We start from the raw sequence: 24706 nt of genomic DNA, 5'->3' as shown, positions 1-24706 counted from the left end.
CAAGAGGCTTTTTAGTTCCTCTTCACTTTCTGCCATAAGGGTGATGTCATCTGCACATCTGAGGTTATTGATATTTCTCCCAGCAATCTTGATTCCAGCTTGTGCTTCTTCCAGCCCAGCGTTTCTCATGATGTACTCTGCATTTAAGTTAAATAAGCAGGGTGACAGTATACAGCCTTGACGTACTCCTTTTCCTATTTGGAACTAGTCCGTTGTTCCGTGTCCAGTTCTAACTGTTGCTTCCTGACCTGCATATAGGTTTCTCAAGAGGCAAGTCAGGTGGTCTGGTATTCCCTTCTCTTGAAGAATTTTCCACAGTTTATTGTGATCCACAACAGTCCAACAACAATTGCTTATACAGTTTTAAAGTGTATTTTAAGTATACACACTAAGTATTTGAAAGAAAGAGTAACATTTTTTGTAAGTTGTGGTTATTTCTTTGTAGTGTTAGCATTGCCAAATTCTTGGATTGTACAAAATGTAATGTTTGTTTTTTTATTTTTCCAGAAATGCCAGCACAAAAGGAAATCTTTATTAATAGAGTATTTTATTAAACGGACGTGGTTAAATAAGAACTTTAAATCAACAGACTCAGCAAACAAGCAAAGAAACGTGTTAGCTATAAGACATGTTTCTAATGAATCAAAGTCCAATAACTGTAGACTTCAGAAGAAAAAAATTTTCAAAAACTTTGTCAAATCAGACGGGTCAGTGATAAATAACTTATCCAGTCATAGGGCTAGGCCTGAAAACAAATTTAATTGAAACATTAACAAAACAGATCAAACTTGAATTAAAATTTTTGTCATAAAAAGTTCTGAAAATATTAGCTTAGATTTTAATTTTTCTCAAATATCTATTGCCTTGTCCAAAGTAAAGCAAATATTATTCAGCCTTCATGCCGTAAGGATGACAGAAATCTTAGCAGACTAGTACTTTTGTTGAAAATGTGTACCAGTATCAGTTGAATTTTTTAGACCTGCTCAGAGATAATACTAGACATTCAGCATTTATTATTTACTAGGACACAAAAATTTCGAAAATACTCAGAAAAGGAGGACCTTACTCAGGAATGATGTCCATTCAGGAGAAATCAAAAGAAAATTCCTCTAGTGTTATTAAAAAGAATGAAGATAAGAATTTAGAAACACAAGTTCAAGGTTCTCAAAAAAATCTAGCAAAAAAATCAGATCCAAAGGAAGCTATAAAATCACTGGTTAAATCTTCAAATGAAAGTAAAGTGAATCAGCCTGAATTAGGAACATGCATGAGCACAAGGTCAGCATCCACTGATAAAAGAGCTAGTAAATCTACTAATAAAAATATGGTGACTGTAAAGGGACATTCACAACAGGAATCTACAAAACAGAAGAAAATATCTCAGAAAAAAACAGTGCACGAAACCCCTAAATCAAGTGAACAGCTCAACCGGAGATCACAAAGACTACAACAGCTAACAGAGGTTTCAACAAGGTCTCTGCGTAGTAGAGAAATTCAGGGTCAGGCTCAAGCAGTTAAACAGAGTTTGCCGCCAACAAAAAAAGAGCACTGTAACAATACTCAGAGTAAATCTAATAAAGCTAAAACAAATCAGAAACATGTGAAAAGAAAAGTATTGGAAATAAAGTCTGATTCTAAAGAGGAAGAAAATTCTGTCACTAATGAAGCGATCAGTTCCCCCAAAGGAAAAAAGCGCAAAGTGGAGCATCAGACGGCTTATACTTCTGGTTCTCAGTGCATAAAAGGATCTGAAAAGTGTCTGGAGAATACTAGAAAAGAAGAAACAAAATCTTCTTCTGAGATAAAAAGATCCAAAGTGGCTACTTCAGTGGTCTCTAAAAAGAACGAGATGAAGAAGTCAGTTCACACACAAGTGAATAATAGTGCAAAATCCCAAAAAAGTCCACAGCCATCAGTGCCTGAACAAACTGGAGACAATGGGCTGGAGCAAGCAGGAACAAGCAAACGCGGGAGCATTCTCCAGCTCTGTGAAGAAATTGCTGGTGAAATTGAGTCAGATACTGTAGAGGTAAAAAAGGAATCTTCACAAATGGAAAGTGTAAAGGAGGAGAAGCCTACAGAAATAAAATTGGAAGAGACAGAGACTGAAAGACAAATACTTCATCAGAAGGAAACGAATCAGGACGTTCAGTGTAATCGTTTCTTCCCCAGTAGAAAAACAAAGCCTGTGAAATGTATACTAAATGGAATAAACAACTCAACTAAAAAGAACTCCAACTGGACTAAAATTAAACTCTCAAAATTTAACTCTGTGCAGCAAAATAAATTAGACTCTCAATTTTCCCCTAAATCGGGCTTATTACGAACCAGTTTTTCACTACCTGCGTTAGAAACGCATCAGCAAGTGACGCAAAGTACATTTTTAGGGTCAAAACCATATGGTGATAAAAATAAAGCTTGCCAGCAGGAAGAAATGAAAGAAGTTAATTCTGAAGATGTTACACCTAATGATATTACAGTTGAAATGAATAAGATCCCCAAAAAGGCTCCTGAAAATTGTCATTTGGGTAATCAGATAAAACCACCTCCTGACCAACCATTGGATAAGCAGAAGAAAGATGCTTTTGAATCAACACCGGATAAGGTAATCTATTTTCATTATGTACCTGGAGGTGTCTGAGTATTTTCTGATAAGAATTAAGTGTTTATAACATACTTTAGCTTAAGAATTAAGTTGTAAAAGATGGAAGAGTCATTTGGTGAGGAGTTAGCAAGAGTTTCATTAACCTGGTCTTGTAGTGAGTGATAGAACTTACTGACTCCTTTAGATGCCTCATATTTACATGAATGCTTGTCATTGTTTCCTTATTTTCACCCTTCATTTTTATTTTATGTGAAGCACAAACCTGTCAAATTCTAGCTTTTCATTTTCATTTAACACACTGGTTTGTTTCCTTTTTCTATTAATTGTAACCAAAGAAACTGTTTCATAGTGAGTGACTAAAATGTGGAACTTGAAATTGGGCTCAGTTCTGATCAAGTTGTTAAAATAACTTCATCTGGCACAAGTCAACTTTTCACCACCTGGTAAAACTTGAGTATTTCTAGCAGAGATGCCTTTTGCTTTGACTTGTGCAGCCATTTTGAACAGTCGGCAGATAAAATGCCTGAAGGATGTAAATAATTCAGTCCTCAGGCTAAGAATAAAATTGTAGTGGGCAAAACTTTTGTAAATGGGAAAGTAAATTGAAAAACAGAATCTAAATATCTGGAAGAAACTTGATTACCTAAGAAGTAGTTTTGAAACTTTATAAAAGCAGCTGAACCATTTCTTTCCAAATTAAGATGTAGTTGAAATATCAATATATAAAATCAGTAGGCAGAACTTTAGTACTCTATAATACTGATTTTTAAAACTCCACCAATTTTGTTTCAGTTATTTAATTTTATAATGAGAAAGCTGAGAGCAGTAGAAGAATGTGGATTAGGCCACGTGTTTGGTGGCACAAATAGATTTGAATTCAGCTGTCCTGATTTTCAGTCCTTAATTCTTTCTACAGTGACATACTCTGGATATAAGAAGATCATTTGAGAAAAAAAAGTCACTTGAAAGTTTTACAAGTGATTTAAAGTTCTCTTTCAAGGCATTTGGGTCTAGAAGCAAATTTGAGTGAGTAAGGAGTCAGGGTTTGTGTCAGAAGCCCCCAAAATAGACCACTGTTTATTCTCATTGATACATGGGTATTTTAATAGTTGTAAAAAATATACCACACTTTATTTATGGTTTCCTCTGTGAACGCCCTTTTACGTTGTTTCCAACTTTTTCACTGATTCTTTTTCACTGATACCAACAATGTGATTACTATCACTGATACCAACAATGTGATTACTATATAAAGAGTGGTTAGGAGATGTGGTGTTGAACATATCGTTTCAAGACATTATTGAGTGCCTGCTGCATTCAAGACACCATGCTAATAAGGCTATAGAAGATGGTCTGTGTCCCGCCTTTAATGAACTTACATTGTACTAGTCACTTAGAGGTTTCTCTTCTTCCCATAAGTACTAAGATGTTTAGTGAAGCCATCATAATAGCTTTTGTTTAATGAACACTGCTTCTTTATTAAGCAAAGGAGAGCTTCATATAATTGTTACCACATTCTACAGCATGAGTTCTATTACTATCCATGTATTGCAGGTGAGGAGAGTGAGGCTTAGAGATTTGAGTGAAGCTTAGAGATCTGTGTAACATGTAAGTGATGGAGCCAGGCTTTCAACTGAGATTGACTGGCTTCAGAATCTAGCTGGATTTATACTTGGGAAAGTAGAAGAGTGTAAAAAAGCAAACTTTACACCATTTGAAAACTTTTTCTGTGGCTGTCTGCAGTTTTTCTTCTTTTTATTACATGGTGTCAGTCTCAAAAGTACTGAAAAATGATGATGGTTAGTAAGGCTAAGCATCTGTCTGATAGGCCTTCTGAATTCTTCGGGCTGAATTTAAAGTATTTGGATTTTATGAATTTTAAAGCTCAATTATTTTATGATTTTTTTTTAAACTAGTAATTCTAGCTTCCTAATGGAGATTGATTACTAACATGTCATTATTTTTATTGTTTTTAATTTTTCTGCCTTTTAATGACAAAAATGTTCATATTTCAAAAATGTAATGTTCAAGAATAATGTTAGGAGTTCTCTGTAACAGTTACAATACAGATAGATACAGACACACATGAAAAAGTTATCTGTTCACCACCACATTTCCATTCCTCTGAGATAGCTACTGTGTGAGTTTGCACTATTTTCCTTTATTAGTTATTGAGTATCTACTTTGACAGAGTTCTGATTTAGGAGCTCTTAGAAATACAAGGATAGATATAATAAGTCTTGCTCCTAAGAGTATTAGGAGATTAAAAAATATATACTTGAAACGATATACTTAAGTATATATATACACAAAAATATACTTACATATATACATATGTGGAGAAGGCAATGGCACCCCACTCCAGTACTCTTGCCTGGAAAATTCCATGGCCGGAGGAGCCTGGTAGGCTGCAGTCCATGGGGTCGCTAAGAGTCGGGCACGACTGAGCGACCTCACTTTCACTTTTCTCTTTCCTGCATTGGAGAAGGAAATGGCAACCCACTCCAGTGTTCTTGCCTGGAGAATCCCAGGGACAGGGGAGCCTGGTGGGCTGCTGTCTATGGGGTCGCACAGAATCGGACATGACTGAGGCGACTTAGCAGCAGCAGCAGCATATACATATGCAAATGTACTTAAGAGTATATAGGAGATTAATAAATAACTAATTCAAAATAGAAAGTGATAAGGGCATGAAAGATGGATGAGGTAATTGGGAAATTTGGGGAAAAGGAATGGAAAACTTGGAAGAGATTTCATGGAAGGGGTTAATATTTAATGAGTTTATACAGGGGTAAGCTGTTGTAGATTAGCATTGTTCAGTAGAGATAAAGTGTGAGCCACATAAATTGTTTAAAAATTTCTGCTAGCCACATTTAAAAAAATTGGTAAAGTTAATCTATATTACTTGTCATGTAAAAATAATGGTTCAATGTGTCATGAGTTTTAAAAATTGAGATGTTTTACTTTTTTTTTGGTACTATTACCTCAAAATCTGGTAGGTGATTTACATCTGCAGTAAATCACAGATTAGTCATATCACATTTTAAGTGCCCAAGAATGAGCTGTTGTAATGGACAGTGAGACTTAGGTAGATGAAACCCAGAAAAAGTATAGAGCCGGCAGATATGGAGTGTATCTGTGGGAGAGGTAAAGTTTTCAGTCTAGCATGAAGGGGAATAATAAGAGTTGATGCTGAGAGGAAGGGTAGCTCGTAGGGAGATCATAAAGAGACTTTTTAAAGGCATATCTTGTGTGAATTACTCCATATATGATCTTAAATTTTCTTAGTATAGTGCTAAAATTCACTGAAAATATTGTAGTAAGACCCAAAGGTTGATACAAAAGTGAATATTAACATTTTGGATTATATGTGCTTAGAATTGCAGCCTGTGTTTGGAATCTAAGCTTGAAAACAATCCAGTGGAAAATGCCACTACTGTCTCAACTCTGCTCAGTCAAGCAAAAATCGATACAGGAGAGAATAAATTTCCAGGTAACACTTTGAAAGTATTGTTTAGATTTCTCAGTGGTCAGAGATTTTTTTTGTCAGCATAACAGAAGACTATATCCACTATCAAACCCGTGAAATCCTTCTTTTAACCATTGCTTATGTTTTTCAAATGTGTGATAACTATTCTTTGAAGGGGGAGAATTGCGTCTGTTAATTGGGTTGTGTACAGTACTTATGGAGAAGGCAATGGCACCCCACTCCAGTACTCTTGCCTGGAAAATTCCATGGACAGAGGAGCCTGGTAGGCTGCAGTCCATGGGGTCGCTAAGAGTCGGGCATGACTGAGCGACCTCACTTTCACTTTTCTCTTTCCTGCATTGGAGAAGGAAATGGCAACCCACTCCAGTGTTCTTGCCTGGAGAATCCCAGGGACGGGGGAGCCTGGTGGGCTGCCATCTATGGGGTCACACAGAGTCAGACACGACTGAGGCAACTTAGCAGCAGCAGCAGCAGTACAGTACTTAAGGTGATTCTTTGACTCCCTACCAAAACTACTTTGCTTTTAAATCTTTTATTTTGTTTGTGAACTTACTTTCTGGAGAAGTGTTATTTAATGAACTGCTTAAATTAATGATGGCAGTTTATTTTTCAAGTATAAATGACTAGTTTACTAGGTTCTTATCTTTAAACCTTAATTACTCAGTTTTCCATCTTAGTAATTGTATCTTTGAATTAAATCAGTTCTTATATATAGTCTGTTCACTTTTACCATAAAAAACTTTATTTTTGTAACCTAATGAATATTTTGAGGGTAATTCCCTGGCAGTCTAGTGGTTAGGACTCAGCGCTTTTTCTGCAGGGGCACGAGTTCCGTCCCTGGTTGGGGAATTAAGATCCCACAAGCTGAATGGCATGGCCCCAAAAATTGGGCAGTATAGTCTTTGAATCCTTGAATAGCAATTTGTTCACCTACATCAGATGAAGCACCAGGAGATACAGAAAAGAAATTCCTAAATATTATGTTCATATAATTGATTGCATTGCATATGTCATTTAACCTTTTCACTTAGGAGTGCTTAGTTGCTAAGGTGTGTTTGACTCTTGTGACCCCATGGACTGTAACCCACCAGGCTCCTTGTCCATGGAATTTCCCTGACCCACCAGGGACGCCCTTAGTTGGGGAAGGGGAAGTATAATATGAGTACCAGAAATGCATTTATTCGTTAGAAAATTAATTGTTATTGCATTATTTGATTAGTAATATGATTAAAGGACTTCCCTGGTGGCTCAGTGGTAAAGAATCTAAACTGCCTGCAGTGCAGGAGACGTGGGTTCGATCCCTGGGTTAGGAAGATCCCCTGGAGAAGGAAATAGCAACCCACTCCAGTAGTCTTGCCTGGGAAATCCTGTGACAAAGGGGCCTGGTGGGCAGCAATCCATGGAGACGAAAGAGTCAGACACTACTGAGCACTTAAACCACCACCAATGTGATTAAAACTCCAGAGACTACAGGTTTTTTTAAGCTAATGTTTTCCTTTATTTCTGTTTAGAGACTGAATAATTGTGAAAGCATTATTGTGAACAATTATGAAAGCATTTAAACAATTTCCTTTATTGTTCAGTGCTAGTAATTATTGCTGAAACTAGAGACACACTGTTAATCTACCATTAGATCTCTCTGCAGCTCTGTAGAGCTTTTTTGCCTCTTCTCTGAAGAGAAATTCCTAGAAAGGTGACTCTAATTTTATCAAATGGTATTTATTAAAAATAAAGCATTTAGTGCATTGAGGTGGTTTTTCTTCCTGATAATTTTTAACTGTTAGGTGGAGGGCTAGTACAAAGCTTAGTAATAACCCATCTTTTTATTAAATCACAGGTTTGATTCCCAAACAGCACAGTGTACTCTGTAATCAGACATCTAAGACGAGTGATAACAGGTAAGGTATTAGTTTAATATAAGTATAAATATGAGAACTTCAGAATTTTATACTTGGAAGTTTTGAGTTTGGGGAATTTTTTCCCTTGAAAGGCTGCATTAGTAATCATCAGTTTTTCACACAGATGTGGTAGAAATTTTGTTTTTAGTGTATTTTTTTTTCTGTGTCTACACATAGTGTTTTGCAACTTTTAGTTTTTTCTCAGTGTGTTATGGAAGATAGAAAAGATATTTTCTACCTTCTTTCCTCATTCTTTTAAATTCTGTATTAGATTCCATTGTGCATATGTTCCATTGTTTATTAACAGTTCTCTATTGAAACCATGGTTGTTTCTAGTTTATTTCTATCAGAAAAAAAGTCCTGCAATAAACACTTACCTTTGTCCACTTATGTGGCTCAATCTAGGATAAATTCATAGCTGTAGAATTTAACCTGCCTTGCCAAATTTCCTTGCAAAGTGGTTGAGTCTTATACTCCCAGCAACAATATATGAGAATGCTCCTTTTGCCCAAAAAGCCTCATGATATATATTAGCAACATGTAAAAATGTTTCAGTATATTGAAAGCCTTTTGTTCTGTCTTTACTTTCAAAATAAATTAGTATACATTTTTGCTTTACTGATTACTGAAAACAGTATTTAGGACAAACAGTAGTGACTCAAATTGCTGAAACTATGAAACTTAAAACTTATTCATACTATAGTAGGTACTACATTTTTTTGTTTTTATGTTGCAAATGAATTGTTTCTTTGGGTTTCCTTTTGGTTTTTAAAAGGTTATTTCCCCGCCCCCACACCCCTTGGAATTTTATTTGTCACAGTGTTGTATAGAAAATCCTAAGTATTTTTCTACCAGTGATTTGAAATGATATGGATCTATAACATTTAATGGTTGGTTGGTTGGTTGGTTGTTTTTTCAAAGGGAGATACCACCAAATCATTCTTGGCCCAAGTGTAATTCCCATTTGGAGATAACAATTCCAAAAGACTTGAAACTAAAAGAAGCAGAGAAAGCTGATGAAAAACAGTTGATCATAGTAAGTATACAGTTTGACCTTTTAGCTAAAATGTATTACACCATCTTATTTATGCATGTTGTCAAGGAATAAGTTCATGTTTTTCCCCTACAGAGCCTTTTTGTCACTAATTCTTCATCATGGAAATAATTCTTGGTATTATGACAGCCACTCTCTTCAGTGATTCCATCCTATAACAATAAAAATTCAAATTTCCTTACTTCTAGTTTTATTTACAACATATTGATACTTTATTTCACATTATTTTCTTAAATGTGTCATTTGATCACTACCTTCTTTTAGTAGTTGGTTTAAATTTTAAAATAACATGGAACTTAATAAATACAGATGATTTTAAATATGTATATTTTAGTATATGGTGTAATTGTACAGGAAGATAAACTGGTAGTTAATTTGAAATAGAAAATAAGTACAATTTGGTGCCAGGTAGAAAAGAGAGGGAGATAGTTTGATGAAAAATCTAATTTGAATGAGTGAGCACAATATAAAAAAAATGAAGAAACCCAAAATAATAGGAACATTTAATGTAGTTCCAGTTGACACAAGTAATTGGATTTTTTGGTACTGGATAATTGGTTCCAGCTTTAATATGGGGGGATAATTTTGTAAGAATTGTCTAGAAATCTTTTTGAGAAAGATTAGTGAGGGAAAAAGTTGTTTCATCAAATTTAATACTGTTTCTGTAGTCAAATCAATATGATAGTGAAACAGGATTAACTAGACAAGTAGAGTCTAAAGCTGCACCATCCCGTGTGGTAGCCACGTATGACTGTTGAGCACTTGAAATGTCACTCACCAGAATTGAGGTATGCTTCAAGTGTAAACACATATGCTGTGTTTCAAAGATGAGTACAAGAAAGCATGTAAAGTATCTCACTAAGTTTTACAAATATTTAATGTATGTTGAAATTATAACATTTGGTGTATGTCTTGTTAGATAAAATATATTATCAATTTTATTGGTTTGCTTCTGCAGTCTTTAATGTGGCTACTAGTAAATTAAAAATTACCTTTGTGGATCACATTTTTGTTGGATAGTGCTGGTCAAGAGTTGATAATAATGATGATGTTAATGATCATGATAGCAGCGAATATTTTTCAATACATTGTTCTATTTCCTCCACTTATATTAATTAAGTTAAGCCTTAGAAAAAAGTGTGAGATAGGTACGACTATTATTTTCCATTTACCAGTGAGGAAAAGAAACCCAGGTGGATACTGAGTCATTACTAAGAAAACTGCCTGCTTGAAGAGGTTGTTTGTACATCTGTGTTTGTTACTCACAACTAAAGCAATTAGAGAGTAGAAGCGACTAAAGAGTCCACCAGTGGGTGGATGGCTGAACAAAATGTGATGTGTATGTAGATGGTGGAATATTATTCAGCCTTAAAAAGGAAGGGAATTCTGACACATACTATAATATGATTGAACCTTGAGGACATTATCTAAGTAAAATGTCAGTCATAAAATGACAAATACTAGATGATTCTACTTAAGAAAGGTGCCTAAAAGAATCAAATTCATAGAGATAGAAAGCAGAATGATGGTTTCCAGGAGCTGGGGAGGAAGGAGGATTGGGGAACTGTTTAGTGGGTATAGAGTGTCAGGGTTTTTTGTTTTGTTTTGCTCTTTGACCACTCCTCACGTCATGTGGGATCTTAGTTCCCTGACTAGGGATCAGACCTGTGACCTAGAGGTGGAGGTGTGCAGTCTTAACCAGTGGACCACCAGGGAAGTCCCTAGAGTTTCAGTTTTGCAAAATAAAAGTAATTGTGTGGATTGGTTGCACAACAGTGTGAGTGTACTTAATACTACTGAAATGTACACTTAAAAATGGTTAACATGGTAAATACAATGTTTTGTATCTTAACCATAATTCAAGCAATTTTTTTTAACTCCCCGAATTTTCAGGTAGTATTTTGTCAATAGTTTCAGTCTTTAGAATGAGCTTCCCTTTAGTTTTATATGCAATCTTTCATTTACCATTTGGTTTCTTTTTGCTCTGTGGCCCTAGCCGTAAGGCACTAGGATATAGTTGTCTTAGATTCTGTGTTTTTTTTCAGTAATTAGTTGAAATTTCCCAGTTTCAGAGCAGCAAGAAAAGAGGAATTGTGCTTTTAAAATTAATATTAAAGTTAGGTCATATTGCTGTTATTTGTCTTTTTAAATGAGGATAAGTATAGAAAACCTTTTGTAACCAGTTACTGTGCTACAGCACAAGTATGAATTTCTGGAGTACAGGTGATTATAGTCAGTCTTTCATACTTATTTGATATAAAGAAAACAGAGAATGTTTAATTTTACCTTTGCTCAAGAGTTTCTGGTGACATCAAAATACTCTTTTTTTTTTTTTTAATATAACTAGAACAAAACTATTAAAGAGAAAAGACTTAAGACATTATAAAAAAAAGTCTGAAGTATTTCTTCTAAACTTCAATGGTAGAATTATCACAGGTACAAAATACATACTAGTTCTCATTTATAAGTATTTGCCATTTGAGGCTTTAGAACTGAGTGTAGTGTTAAAGATACTTTCTCAGTTCTTTTCAGTTGTTATTAAATGCTGTGGAGTGAATGATTACTAAAATGGAAAGCAATTCTTAATAAAATTACATACAGATTTCGAAAGTTAGCATCTTCATTTTTGTCATCAACATGGAATGTTGTTTTAAACACTTCTCACTCTATGTTCACATTATAACTTTAGAGACTGATATTCTCAAATTATTCTTTCGTGGGGGAAAAAAAAACCCTTCTGTTTGTTTTTATAAATAGGATGCAGGACAAAAAAGATTTGGAGCAGTTTCCTGTAATGTTTGTGGCATGCTTTACACTGCTTCAAATCCAGAGGATGAAACACAGCATCTGCTCTTCCACAATCAGTTTATAAGTGCTGTAAAATACGTGGTAAGTGGAATTCATGACTTCTAAAATGCAGAATCAGATCATTAGAGATGAATTGTCAGATTCAAGTCATTGAAAAAATTTTGTCTTTAGAAAATAGCACCATATACAAAGCCCCTGTAGTATATATACAGGCTTATTTTAAAACAGAGCCAAACATAAAACCCAGCCAATTCATTCCGGCTGGTGTATGTTGTGGGATTTTTAAATTTTTAAATTTAACTTAATTTTTAAATTGTTATATTTTTAAAGTGTTATTATACCTCTTCTAACAAGTGATGCTCTTCAACTTGAGTATTTTTTTAAATTTCCTTTGATTTTAATTGTTAATATTGATAAGTCTGTTTAGTATTCAGAATAGCTTGACACAACTTTTTTGGGGGGATTGATAGTGGTATATATTATACTGAATAGATTGTGTGGGGATTTCCTTTACTTCTCTTTGCTAACATAAGAGTTTTTCTTATTAAAGTTGAACAATTCTTGATGGCTAAAACCTCAGAATTTGTAGTATACTTAAAAAAAAAATCCCACAAAGTAAATATGTTTTAGTATATATATATTTTAATGTACGTGCAGTTGAGGCATAATGGGTATTATTTAATATTTGTTTTTGGAAATAGCAAAATTTTAAATAATTTTGAACCATTTCAGATATCTTGTGAAAATAGTAATTTAATGTAATTGCTGTTTACCCGTATCTGAAATGGAATTTATTTTATACATGTTACCTTCAGTACTGTACACTCACATTAATAAGACCTCCAGGATATCTGAACTGAGATCACCAATTCATTTCATATAGGCACTAGATTTAAAAGATCTTTATTGGCTTCAGTTAAATTTGTATCCTTATCTTTGGTTGAAGAATTCATATTCGTGGTTTTATTTATTCAATTACTTCTTCCCAAGATAGGTGGGGTTTTCCTTTTTTGGTTCCCTGCTGTGGTGATCCTTTATATTCCTTATTCCATCTGCTTTTCCCCACACACACCCTCCTCCCACTTAACCAAATAAAATATAAGGTATGTGGATATAGAGTATCTATAGTTAGATATTTATTTATCATTTGAAATTTGTCCTTTTCCAATTTGACTCTGTTAATATCCTTACAACTTGAAAAGAAAAATAGGCCTATCAGGTAACTAAATTATGGAATACTTCTGGGGCAGAAATACTTATCTATTTTACATCCATCAATCTGGTAGAATTGTATTCTGCTCAAGTTACATTATTTGATTCTTGCAGCCAGTTTCCAAAAATTATAAAGAAATTTGGTTTAAAAGACTTAGTTCTTCATTTTAAGGGAAGTTCTTAATTTCTGGGACCAACTGTAAGGAAATCAACCAGGAAATAATGTACTCTGCTCTTCCACAACACCAAAGGAAATTAGTTTATGGAACAAGGTGGAGGCATCCCTTCTTAACAAATCCTGGCTCTTGCAAGTCCGTAAAGCAGCAGGGCAACTTAAGGAAGACTGATTCCTGCCCCAGACCCCACTCTCCCCCTTCTTGATGGGACAGAGCTACAGGTTATTTTATTTACTTTCGAAATAAGCTCAAGAGAAGGAATTGAGTTTAGCAGTTGGCCATCCTTTGCTAACATCAAAGTTAACGTTCTTACCTTTTGTTGTTTTCAAACATAGATATACATAGATTGTAAGGTAGAAACTCCACCAGAACTTTGTAGCATTCTTTTCTAGTGTATGGAGAGGATAAAAAAGCACACCCATATTAAAGATGTTCTGCTGTGACCACAGCTCTGGATTCTGGGTTGTCACTTACGTGAATCTTGTATTGGCACCTAGTGTTGTGCTTCTGCATTAAGTACTCGTAAGTGTTTGATGAAACATCTAAATTTTTTAAATGCCAGTTTATCTGTTGTGTCTGTTTCTTGGAGAGAAGCACTTAGAACTAAGAAGTCATTTTGTACTGTGGCTTTTGTTTATATTTTTAATTTTAAATGGGCAGTGTTCAGGGATTGGGAATAAAGTTCTGTACTGCTTAATATAGAATTAATTCTGTACAGCTTAAAATAGAATAAATTAGAATAAGTTTTATTTTAATCAAACACTGTCTACAACATAAGCAGTTTTTCTTGACAGTAGAAATTTTTTCTTATAATTATTTCATGATGATAATCTATGACAGGTAAAAATGTCTGAAGTCTTCTTTTCAAAAGATTAAAATAATATATAAGTTATATAGTCATAGTAGAAATTGATGCCACAGAACCTGCTTTTGGTTGACTAAAATATTTTATCCCTTACGTATTCTCTTTGACTTGGGGTAGAGGGGAAGAATGACAGTGCTCTCTCTGTGCATTCCTTCATTGTACTCCATCTGCCTCATTGACCCCATTTGAGGAAATGTATTTTACATGACTTACTGGAAACTGTTTAGGAAGGAGCCTCTTAAAGCTTCCTAGGGATCCTGGATTCTGGTTTAGACCTAGCTTCCCTTCAGTTTTCCTTCATGAAGTGTTTTCCTAAAGGTGTGAGGAGAAAACAGGAAAAACTCCCCCAAGAGCATTCAGCCTGTTGCCAAGCAAGGAACTATCCAGAATTCAGCTCTATTATAAACTTTCAATAATGCAGAAGAGGAATAATATTTGGGTTCTTTGCAGAAAAACTCCTGACTTAATCCTTCTTTACCTCTGTCTTTCCCTTAACCTCCTTTGAATTGATTATCTGACTGAATGCATTGTGGAGGACCTTACATGCAGGGTATTGGATATGCCCTTGGCCTGCAAATTTAGGAACAAAGCCTGAAAGAAATGAAAAGTTAACAATAAAAGATTTAAACAGCTATTAAAGCAATAAATCAATATTAACTATTATAAATTAACTTTTCAGTTTAGAAATGATAATTACTTTGGTAGAGCAGTGATCAGAAGACAGGTTGTTTCTCCTGTCTTGGTGACCAGAGAAGCTTTGAAGAAAGGTTGGACCAGTCCCTAGTTGGCTGTATAGCTGCACTATCCAGTTTGGTAACAGCAGACCTCCGAAAATGAGAAATGCAGGTCCTCATTCACACCAGCCAGTGCTCCGTTGTCACATGTTGCTAGATGCTACATGTCACTGTGGAGGTAGAATATTTGAATTGTCATAAGGAGTTCAGTTAGTGCTGCTACAAGTAGATTTATCAAAAGAAATAGCTTTAGTGGAAGAGTAGGGATTCTAGCCTCTGTTCAGTTCAGATATTTCAGGGAATGAGAGAAGTGCACTGGAGGTGATCCTGCCGTCATAGCATACCTACGGAATGAAGTCTTTAAAGCATCTTTAGAATTGAATCTGATTTTTCTAAAGTAAAACTTAAATTCTTGTGTATATTCTTTTATTCCTGACTTACTCAATGAGTGAAAAACCACTGTCATGGGACTTTTGTTTTTCTGAATACCTTCTTTCAAATTATGAAAGATTAACTTAAACAGGTTGGCTTGCTTTTAGTGGTTAAGTCATTCAAAATGGGAAACCATGTATCTTGAAATACTCTAGTGATAATAAATATAGCTAACAGATTTGAAGGTTAGCTTCAGAAAGCATTGTGCTTAATTATGCTTTAATAGACCAATTGTATCATTCAAGTCTTTTTAGCTGAACATAAGTGAAAGTTGCTCAGTTGTGTTTTTGACCCCCTTGACTAGAGTCACTTGGAATTCTCCAGGCCAGAATACTGTAGTGGGTAGCCTTTCCCTTCTCCAGAGGATCTTCCCATCCCAGGGATCGAACTCATGTCTCCCATGTTGCTGGCGGATTCTTTACCACAAATTAACATATATAAGATACTAGGTTTTAATTATTTTATTTTAATTTCAGCAGTTACATTGTGTGTACAATTAAATTTAGTTCAGAAATAAATTGACCTCACTCACTTTCAAACTAAAGTCTCAGATAATCTTCAGTGCTTGTGATACTGTGACTTATAAAAACAATATTTATTTAGTTCCTGACTCACAGCTCCCAAAAGCTATGAAATTTCCTAAGAGATGGGATACAATGTGTTTTGTTATGTTAATGAGATGACCTTTGGAACTAGCCTAAGGATGGGAGCCAGCTACTGAGGGTTGGAACTTCCAGTTCTTACACAGTGATCCTAGGAGGGAATAGGCACTGGAGAATGAATTCTGTTACCAGTGGCCAATGATTTAATCAGTCCCACCTCTGGTGAAACCTTCAAAAAGCCAGGACAGGGTTCAGAGAGGTTTTGGGTTGGTGAACACACGGAGATCTGGAAAAGTGGTATGCCTGGAGAGAACATGGAAACACATCTTTAACAGTATTGTTGTTAATACAGAATTATTTTTGCAAAGTAACCAAACATGAAGTTAAAACCTTCTGCTTGGGGGTAGTTAAGGTATATTAATACTTTTATTATACCATTTTATTAAAGTAGAAAAAAACAGGAAATACAGATAAGCCTAAAGGAAAAAAATTAAATCACATAAATAACCTTAGTTTATAATTTGGTGTACAGTCTTACTGACTTTTAAAATATTCCTAAGTACATGTTTGCTTTTAAAAATCATTTCAACAGAAATATTTTTACCTATTTCAAGAGTCTAATTTGTTTCTCTTATGCAGTTTTTCTGCAGTTTTTTATGCTGTGTGCCATGGGTACTGTCAAAAAGAGCATGTGACTGAATTTTGAATGAGCTAATTTTAATTTACTTTTGTTTCTAAAGATTTTAAAAAATTTTTAAATGGTATTTGGAGTATATTTATTTAAACAAATAACAACTGTTAGTCTTGCTGTTGAACTAAAATGTCTGTTTTTAAAATTCCTTTAGTAATTTAAATAAAATTTTAATTGAAATACAACTTGTAAAGAGAAGTACACAAATAATGAACGAGTGCACAGCTTAATGGTGTATTTTTGCAAAGTGAACACCCACATGACAAGAAACACCACTAGTATCTCAAAAGCCCCTTTGTGCCCCCATTGCAGTCAATGCTTGTCTCACCCTCAGGTCTAATCACTCTGCCAACTGGATTCATTTTACATTCATTTTTCACTTCTGAATAAATGGTATTTGCTTAAGCCTTGGACCTTTGGCACAGTTTTGACAATTGGGTGATTGAATTTTCCAAAATAGAGTTCAGTCCCCATTCCCCCCACTATCACCAAATAGCGAATTCCCATGTATTTTTCACTCAGCTTCAGCATAGCAATAAACAAGATTTTAAGAGTATAATCACACCTTTAAATTTTAATTCCTTAATAGCAGCTATTCCCTCAGGGTTCAGAATCTCCCCAAATATCTCATAATTTTCTATACTGTTTGAATTAAGGTCCATATATTGCACTGGTTGGTATGTCTCTTAAATATCTTTTAATCTAAAGACTCTCCCTCTAGGTTTTTTTTCCCTTGCCATATTTGTTGCTAGTCTTTTTGAAAAGCTAGTTACTGATTTTATTTCTCAGAGTATTTTTTAATGAATATTTCCATTCAACCTTTAATGGAAGTGATTAGTAGGAACTTTTATAGTTGGGATATAATTTTAACACACAAATCTTAAATGTTTGATTGATGAATTTTGACAGTTGTATATACATCAATATATCTACCACCCAGTGTATTTTGTTTTCAGTTGTAATCTTGTTCAAATAGACAAAGAGGAAAACCCCTTCCATTCTTGAGACTCTAAAGTCTAGAATAACTAGGACAGCAAAGGGCAAAAAAAAAAAAAAAGATCATTGATTGCTATTAGCAGTGTAAAGCTTTTTTTTTTTTTAGCAGTGTAAAGCTTTCTGCTTTTTAGCAGCCAGATAGGTGAATTAAGAATGGGATTTGGAAAATACTACTTGCTAGCAGAGGGCTGTGTGTGACATCTTAGAGCCAAAGGTGAAAGGTGTAAAGGCACTGCATTGAAATTTATATCTTTGGAGAAAGCTGTGGCTATTTGGTTATTCCTCTAAATCACATTTACCCTTCAGCAAACAGCCTCTGCCTCAGTTTCAAGCAGCAGACAGACTTCGTCTCATCTAAATTCTCTAAAGATAGGAGGATCATGTGGTTATTGACTCCAGGAAAGAGTTAACTGCAATTGAGGCATATAAATGTCTTTAGTATCTTGCTTGACAGTTTTTAGCCACGTTGGTTCTTTCATCTTTGCCTTGTCCAAGGTTTGAACTTATTTTTGCATGTAACTTTGGGCCTTTATTAATTGTGTTTTCTTAAAGTAGTACATTGATTGTAGTTTGACACCACTAAGAAGGTAGAGTGGAAGTTCCTAAGAGTTTCTGAATAGCTCCTCTGTGTGAGGAATCATCTTAAAGCAGTTCTCTAAACTACTAAGTGATGTGGGAGATGGCAGCTGTTTTGTCCATAGCCTAGGTCAGGAAAGAGAATGCATTGCAGTGATTTGCCCAAGATTATATTGCTAGTAACTACCAAGAAGTGGGAACTAACCCCCAACTTTTAATCCAGAGCTCTTAAAGTTTTCTCTTAAATATGCTGTCTTCATGGGTATTAGAAACTGAAGCAGCAATAACTCTACCCTTTGCAGTTCTTCCTGCTTATACACATACATGAAAAAACAACCATGTTTAAAACATTTTTTGAAATTGTATCAAATCCAATTGTGAAACATTTTCTGTATGAACATGCATGTCTCAACTTGTTTCAAGAGAAAATTTTGTACAAAAAAGTCAGTAAAGCAAAATAATTTATCTAGTGCCAATGGTACAGTATAACGTTGGCCAGTATTGTTATTTTTAAAGACAACAGGAATGTAACTTATCAAATTATTTTTAGATAATTCAGCTTAGGAAACTATGACTTTGTTATAAGTTGGAGTTAGTTAAATTCTAGCTCTTCATTGAAATTGTAGCTTAGTTTTTAAAATGAAAAGTCTCCATTTTCATTTTATGTAAAATAGATTTATTTTAAAAGCTTTTCCCCAAAATAACATTAATGTAAATTTGTTTTTTAAAAAGGATGATATCTCTTATGCCTTTTCAATACGTTTAGCTGTATTCAGGTCTGGATATGATTCAGATTTCATTTCTGATTTGAAAAAAATGACTTCTGTGACTATTGTTTCTGCTCCTCTTTTCTTTTCAAATTTTGGGAACACATGACCATCCTAAAAATAATCATCTGAATTTGCTTTACTTTTGGGTGCTCTATTCTTTAAACAAATTCTGGTTTTAAATACTTTAATCCAAACAGTTGTTTATACCAAGTTTGTTACTAGACTTTTTGTCCCCAACTAAGAAACCACCCTTTCCCAAAAGACCATTCTGGATCATTTAAGAAAATCAGTCTCCTTTCAGACCTGCCATAGTGTTTTTTAAAAATATTGTTGCCTTTTTCTTGGTTTCATTGAGCTTTAATACTCTGAAACAAATCTCAGAAAGATGCTGGTTTTCTTTAAGATAAATACATTGCTTCTTGAAAAACCTTTTTATTTAAAGTTGGTTGGGTAAGACAAATGGAACAACCAGTTAAGCTCATTCCTTCTGTACTTATTTTTAACCTCAAAGCTCCTAGTTTTAACCTCTGGTTCAGTCCCATCTTACTAGATTTAAGTGGCTTTTGTTTTGTTTTTTTTTTCATGCAGGTTCTGCTCATTAATCACCACGAGTGTGGATCTGAAGAAGAGTTTATTACCTCTCTTTTTTTGAGTATGTTTAACTTCAGATACACACAACGTAGCCTCTCCTTCCCTATTAGATTCTTAGAAGGTAGTTATTTTTTTATAGTATCCTTCTTGTGACTTTTGATAGTTGTGATCAATAAGAATAAAAACTATTCCTTACATATTGGGCTCCTGCATGCAAATCAGTTCATTTAAAACCTCCTGGAGGTCTTTGGCATGCCAGACATAAAACCATGAGTGTTTGTTTGTGGAGGTAACCATGTTCCAGAGAAATTTAAGACTTTAATTCTCTTATCAAGAAACTGGGAGAGTTATCCTTTAGGTGCTGGGAGTCACTGATTTTAAGGGGCTTGCTTTTGCTGTGTGATTTTCAAAATTAATTTAAAATGGAAAATGATACCTTAGAAATGCTTTTGTGGTCTTAGATCACTGAATGAATAGTAGAAAGAAATTAGCTTACATTGTACCTGTGTGTGCTTAACAAGTTAGCTGATTTATCATGTCTTTTTAAACATTAATGAGCATATATACTTTTCCATGTTTGTACTTTTTAGACACACTGATGTATTTTTCTTATTGTACATGAATATGATGTATGAAATGTGATAAATAAATTTTATTCTCTTTTTTTTTATATGTATCTAGGGTTGGAAAAAAGAAAGAATTCTAGCTGAATATCCTGATGGCAGGATAATAATGGTTCTTCCTGAAGATCCAAAGTATGCCCTGAAAAAGGTAAATTTCCAGTGAGATTTCACACAGAATGAATAATTTTGCAGCTCATTTTAAGAGTATAATGTATTGCTGGCAGAGCACATTTAAACACCCCATTCTGAGAACAAGAAATCAGCATTTAGTCACAACCCAACTGAAAAACGAATGCTTTAACTTTGTAGTGTGTCATTTGTTGTTGTTGGTTTTCTAAGTCCTGTCTGACTCTTTGCGACCCCATGGACTGCAGCACACTAGATTTCCTGGTACTTCACTATCTCCTGGAGTTTGCTCAAAATCATCTCCATTGAGTGAGTGATACCATTCAACCATTTCATCCTCTGTCCCCGCCTTCTCCTGCTCTCAATCCTTCCCAGCATCAGGGTCTTTTCCAATGAGTCAGCTCTTCTCATCAAGTGGCCAAAGTATTGGAGCTTCAAGCATCAGTCCTTCCAATGAATATTCAGGGCTTATTTCCTTTAGGATTGACTGGTTTGATCTCCTTGTTGTCCAAGGGAGTCTTCAAGAGTCTTCACCACCACCACAATTCGAAAGCATCAACTCTTTGGCGCTCAGCCCTCTTTATGGCCCAATTCTCACATCCTCACATGACTACTGTCTAGCATATGTGAAATGAATTTTCAGTGGATTGATTACTGTTGCATATTATCAGTAATTTGAGTGATGATATAGAAGGCATAGTAAATGCCATATAAGTGATTTCAAGAATCAAAATACAAATCTGAATCATAATTTATAAAACTGAAACTAATAGATGTCATTTTATTCTGAGTAAATTTCTTAATATCCTTGTTGTTAGTAACCTACAGTTCAGTATGTTACTGGTTAGCAACCCATAATAGGTTAAAAATTAAAATTCAAAGAATTGTGAGTCATTTGCCTTTAGGAACTGAGTCAAGTGTTGCATTGTGGGATATTTTTCTAGGATTAAGAGGACTTGGGTTTTCATCACTGAATAAGGAATGTGTTACATGGTATGCTGCAATTTGGAAGTGTGAATACTTAACCCCCTTAGGTGTCATTTGCATTTTAAACTTAGTGTCACAGACAAATGTTTATTGGACTGAATATTTGCAGATTGTTTTTTTAACTGGCAAAGGAACAGATGTTTGAGTGCCTATAAAAATCTTGACTTTGAATACCTACAAAAGTTTGAGCTTATTCTGTTCGGCCTTGACAAGAATTCTAGGAGGTAGAGTGGTAGAAGCACTTTGAGCGTTACGGGTTCAAATCCCAGAAGCCCCAGCTCTTTTGTTCCCAGTGTCCCATATCTGACATGGGAAAGTTATTTAACCTCTGCATTTTATTTCTTCCATACGCAAAGTGAGAAACTATCAGCCTGTAAGAGGGGTTGGATTTAAGTTAGATAATATTCATAAAGTGCTTTGCATAATATCTAGCCCTATAAACTTTTGATAAGGAGTAAACATTTATGCCTTTTCTCTGTGCTCACTTCCACTCCACTGATGAGAGTACAAATTAAGGCTTGCGAAGAACAATGTGGCCTGCCTGGCTAAGGTTCCAGTGAAGTTCTCTCCAGTGCTCCATTCCGTGATGCTTACACTGGGAAGCCTTAGTGTCCTTATTACCTATCAGAGAAGCTCTCAGTCTTGTTCCCAGACTACTGCGTTTGACATTACTCTCCATTCTTTCTTCCTTTTGCAGATTGGTCCACATAGCTTGAAAAACATTTAGTGATCAGGATAGTCATTCAGAAGCACTCTTCAGAGGATGTTCTGCTTGGAATAATATGCTCAATTTATTGAACTGAAATAGCATATGTTTACATATATAAAATGCTTTTGTTTAAAAAATAATAATTTTTCTTTATTTGGCAGGTTGACGAGATTAGAGAGATGGTTGATAATGATTTAGGTTTCCAGCAGGCTCCACTCATGTGCTATTCCAGAACAAAAACACTTCTGTTTATTTCTAATGACAAAAAGGTAGTTGGTTGTCTAATTGCAGAACATATCCAGTGGGTAAGTGACTTTTAAAGAATGATCATATGTAGTTCAGTATTTAAAGAGTTATAGCAATAACATCATCGTGGTAAATTTTTCAACATTCTGTGTAAGGAAGAGTATGAATGCGAGAATTCCTGTGCATAATTTTTTTTTACTACAGTGAAGTTGTCTTGCATGGGAATTTGTTTAAGTCAGTAAGTATAAGATTAAAAATTCTACAAATCAAAAGTACTATTAAATTTTGTTTCGGAAATTTCCTTGTTGGCTACTAATGAAATGTCTGTCTCAGTCCCCTTCAGCACTGAAATAAATCAAGGGTTGCCAGATTATAGTCCGGAAGGCAAAATCTAGCCTGTTTTTTACAACATTTTATTGTAACATAGCTATGTTGATTTGCTTAAATATTGTCAGTGGCTGCTTTCACACTACAGAGATTGAATTAAGTAGTTGCAAGAGGCCAGTTATGCTGCACAGCCTGAAATACTTACTTCCTGGCCCTTCATGAAAAATTTCCCACCCCTGCATTAGGTCACCACTTCTTTGGTTGAGCTCTAATGAGGACTTGGCTGGTATTTAAGAGCCAAATGTAAACAAATAATAGAATTATAGTAGAATTGGTATGTTAATATTATAGGATGGTCCGAAGTTTGACCAGTTTAAGAAAACAGAAGATTTTGGACTTCCTAATCATGCTCACCTTGAGGTAGACCTCCTGTGAATTCTCTTATTTTCAGCTGAGTTCTTGCTCATGAATTCAGTGTGCATTGGACTTGACTTTTTGTTTAGTTGATGTCTTTTAGTATATTAATAGTTGCCTGTAAGTATATATGCTTCATCATAAAATTTTCTAATGTGTAGAGTTGAAACAAATATGTGTGATTAATGTCTATATGTTAAGCTACATAAAAATTCAATCTGAAAAAAAAATTCAACTTGAAATTGTGTAAGTTTATGAATTTTGCTATTGGTAATCACAAATTTAAATCAATAGCTGACAAGGTAGTTTGGAGATATAAATTTGATATAAAAGGACTAAGTCATAGAAGCTTGACATCCTATAATTGAGTTAATTTTGCATAGTGCACATCTTGTGGCTTTATTTTTTCCATTGCCCCAGATTTATTCTTTGCTTTATCATTTGTCTGCTTGATAGGTCTCTGAGTCTTGATTGTCCCACTTTTAAAAGATATCAGCAATGTTGTGCTTGATTTACCAATATGTCAAAGTGCTTCCTGTGTGTATGGAATAACTGTGTTGTGTGTTTAAGGATTGTCCTTAGCAACTCAGCCCCCTTAAATTCAATCCAGCTAGCATGATTTATGACTCCTGAAGAAGGTTAATAGTAAGGTACCCACTTGAAGGAAGTATCGCTTTTTATGTGGGACATAACTTCAGACAGAATTGATCATTGAAACGAAGTTAATTAGAGGAGGGAAAAAGATATTTGAAGTCAGATTTGCACAGAGTGATAAGGATATTTGCAAATTTTATATAGTGTATTCTTAAGTTTATTTGGCAAATGACTAAGCATTCAAAAAAAATTGCAGACATCTATCTTGTTTTTTGACTGTTTCTTACAGTGTTTTTTTTTTGTTTGTTTGTTTGGTTGTTTATAATGAGTGTTCTTTGATAAACTTGCGTGTTGCGGGAGTTTTTGGCCCTGCTGAGTGGCTTCTGGCATCTCAGTTCCCTGGCCAGGGATTAAATCTGGGCCATGGGAGTGAAAGCACTGAGTCCTAACCTCTAGACTACCAGGGACCTTGTGGTTTTTTAAATTTCTATTCTACCTAGTTCCAAAAATGACTTGTCGCAGTGTTTATATTAGAACATAGCCGTGCAGTACTTGCTTGTTTATTCTTTGTTAACTTTCAGTTCTGTTGTCTAATTGTTTTAACTTTTGTACCTCATTCTGTTGAAAGGCTGGTGGTGGTATCCCTTTTTGACCACTAGACTGGCAGAAGAGATGTATGTTTTTCAAAGTACTTTTTTTATTTTTAAGAGATAGGAGTGTAGGGAAAGGACCTTCCCAAACTTCTGATTCCTCTGCCATCCTGATTCCCAGTTCTGCACAGCTGTGAACCCTGTAACGATGACAACTATCACAGAAAGTTGTGACTGCTCAGTTCACCCCGTGTACTTTCGCTGGTCCTAGAACATGGGAGGTGGAGAAAATTAACATTCACTTCCTATTATGTGCCAGCCGTGATGGCCAGGTGCTTTGTATTTCCTTATTTAATCTCTCACAAGTCTCTGAAAGAGATGGTGGAGAGTTCCAGTTTATAGACAAGGATCCCAAAGCTAAATTAAGTAACTTCATCTCGTGGTCACATAACTAATAAGTGAGTTAGAACAGAATGTAGATCCAGGTCTGTTTATTTCCTAAAATGAGAGCAAAATGCTAAGTGGTTCCTATGGTTTGTTAAGAAGCCAGATGGACGTAGTGATGACCTCGCAAAAGGTCAGTATGAGAC

At 34.8% G+C, this 24706-nt stretch overlaps 1 protein-coding gene across 3 annotated transcripts in view; it reads left to right on the top strand.

The window, feature by feature from the left end:
- The window catches only part of ESCO1 (establishment of sister chromatid cohesion N-acetyltransferase 1), a 44672-nt gene that overhangs the window by 15703 nt on the left and 4263 nt on the right, over window positions 1-24706 (top strand). For all 3 annotated transcript variants that reach the window (XM_010828910.1, XM_010828911.1, XM_010828909.1), the window contains 7 exons: window positions 508-2605; window positions 5984-6098; window positions 7933-7993; window positions 8915-9029; window positions 11805-11936; window positions 20182-20271; window positions 22107-22250. In XM_010828910.1, coding sequence (XP_010827212.1) covers window positions 1073-2605; window positions 5984-6098; window positions 7933-7993; window positions 8915-9029; window positions 11805-11936; window positions 20182-20271; window positions 22107-22250 — 2190 coding nt within the window. In that variant the 5' untranslated portion in view covers window positions 508-1072. The remainder of the gene's footprint in view (window positions 1-507; window positions 2606-5983; window positions 6099-7932; window positions 7994-8914; window positions 9030-11804; window positions 11937-20181; window positions 20272-22106; window positions 22251-24706) is intronic.

The sequence above is a fragment of the Bison bison genome, unplaced genomic scaffold (genome assembly GCF_000754665.1).
Source record: "Bison bison bison isolate TAMUID 2011002044 unplaced genomic scaffold, Bison_UMD1.0 scf7180017864498, whole genome shotgun sequence".
NCBI lineage: Eukaryota > Metazoa > Chordata > Mammalia > Artiodactyla > Bovidae > Bison > Bison bison.
The sequence above is the reverse complement of the archived record's forward strand: the minus strand, read 5'-3'. Positions and strand labels throughout refer to the sequence as shown.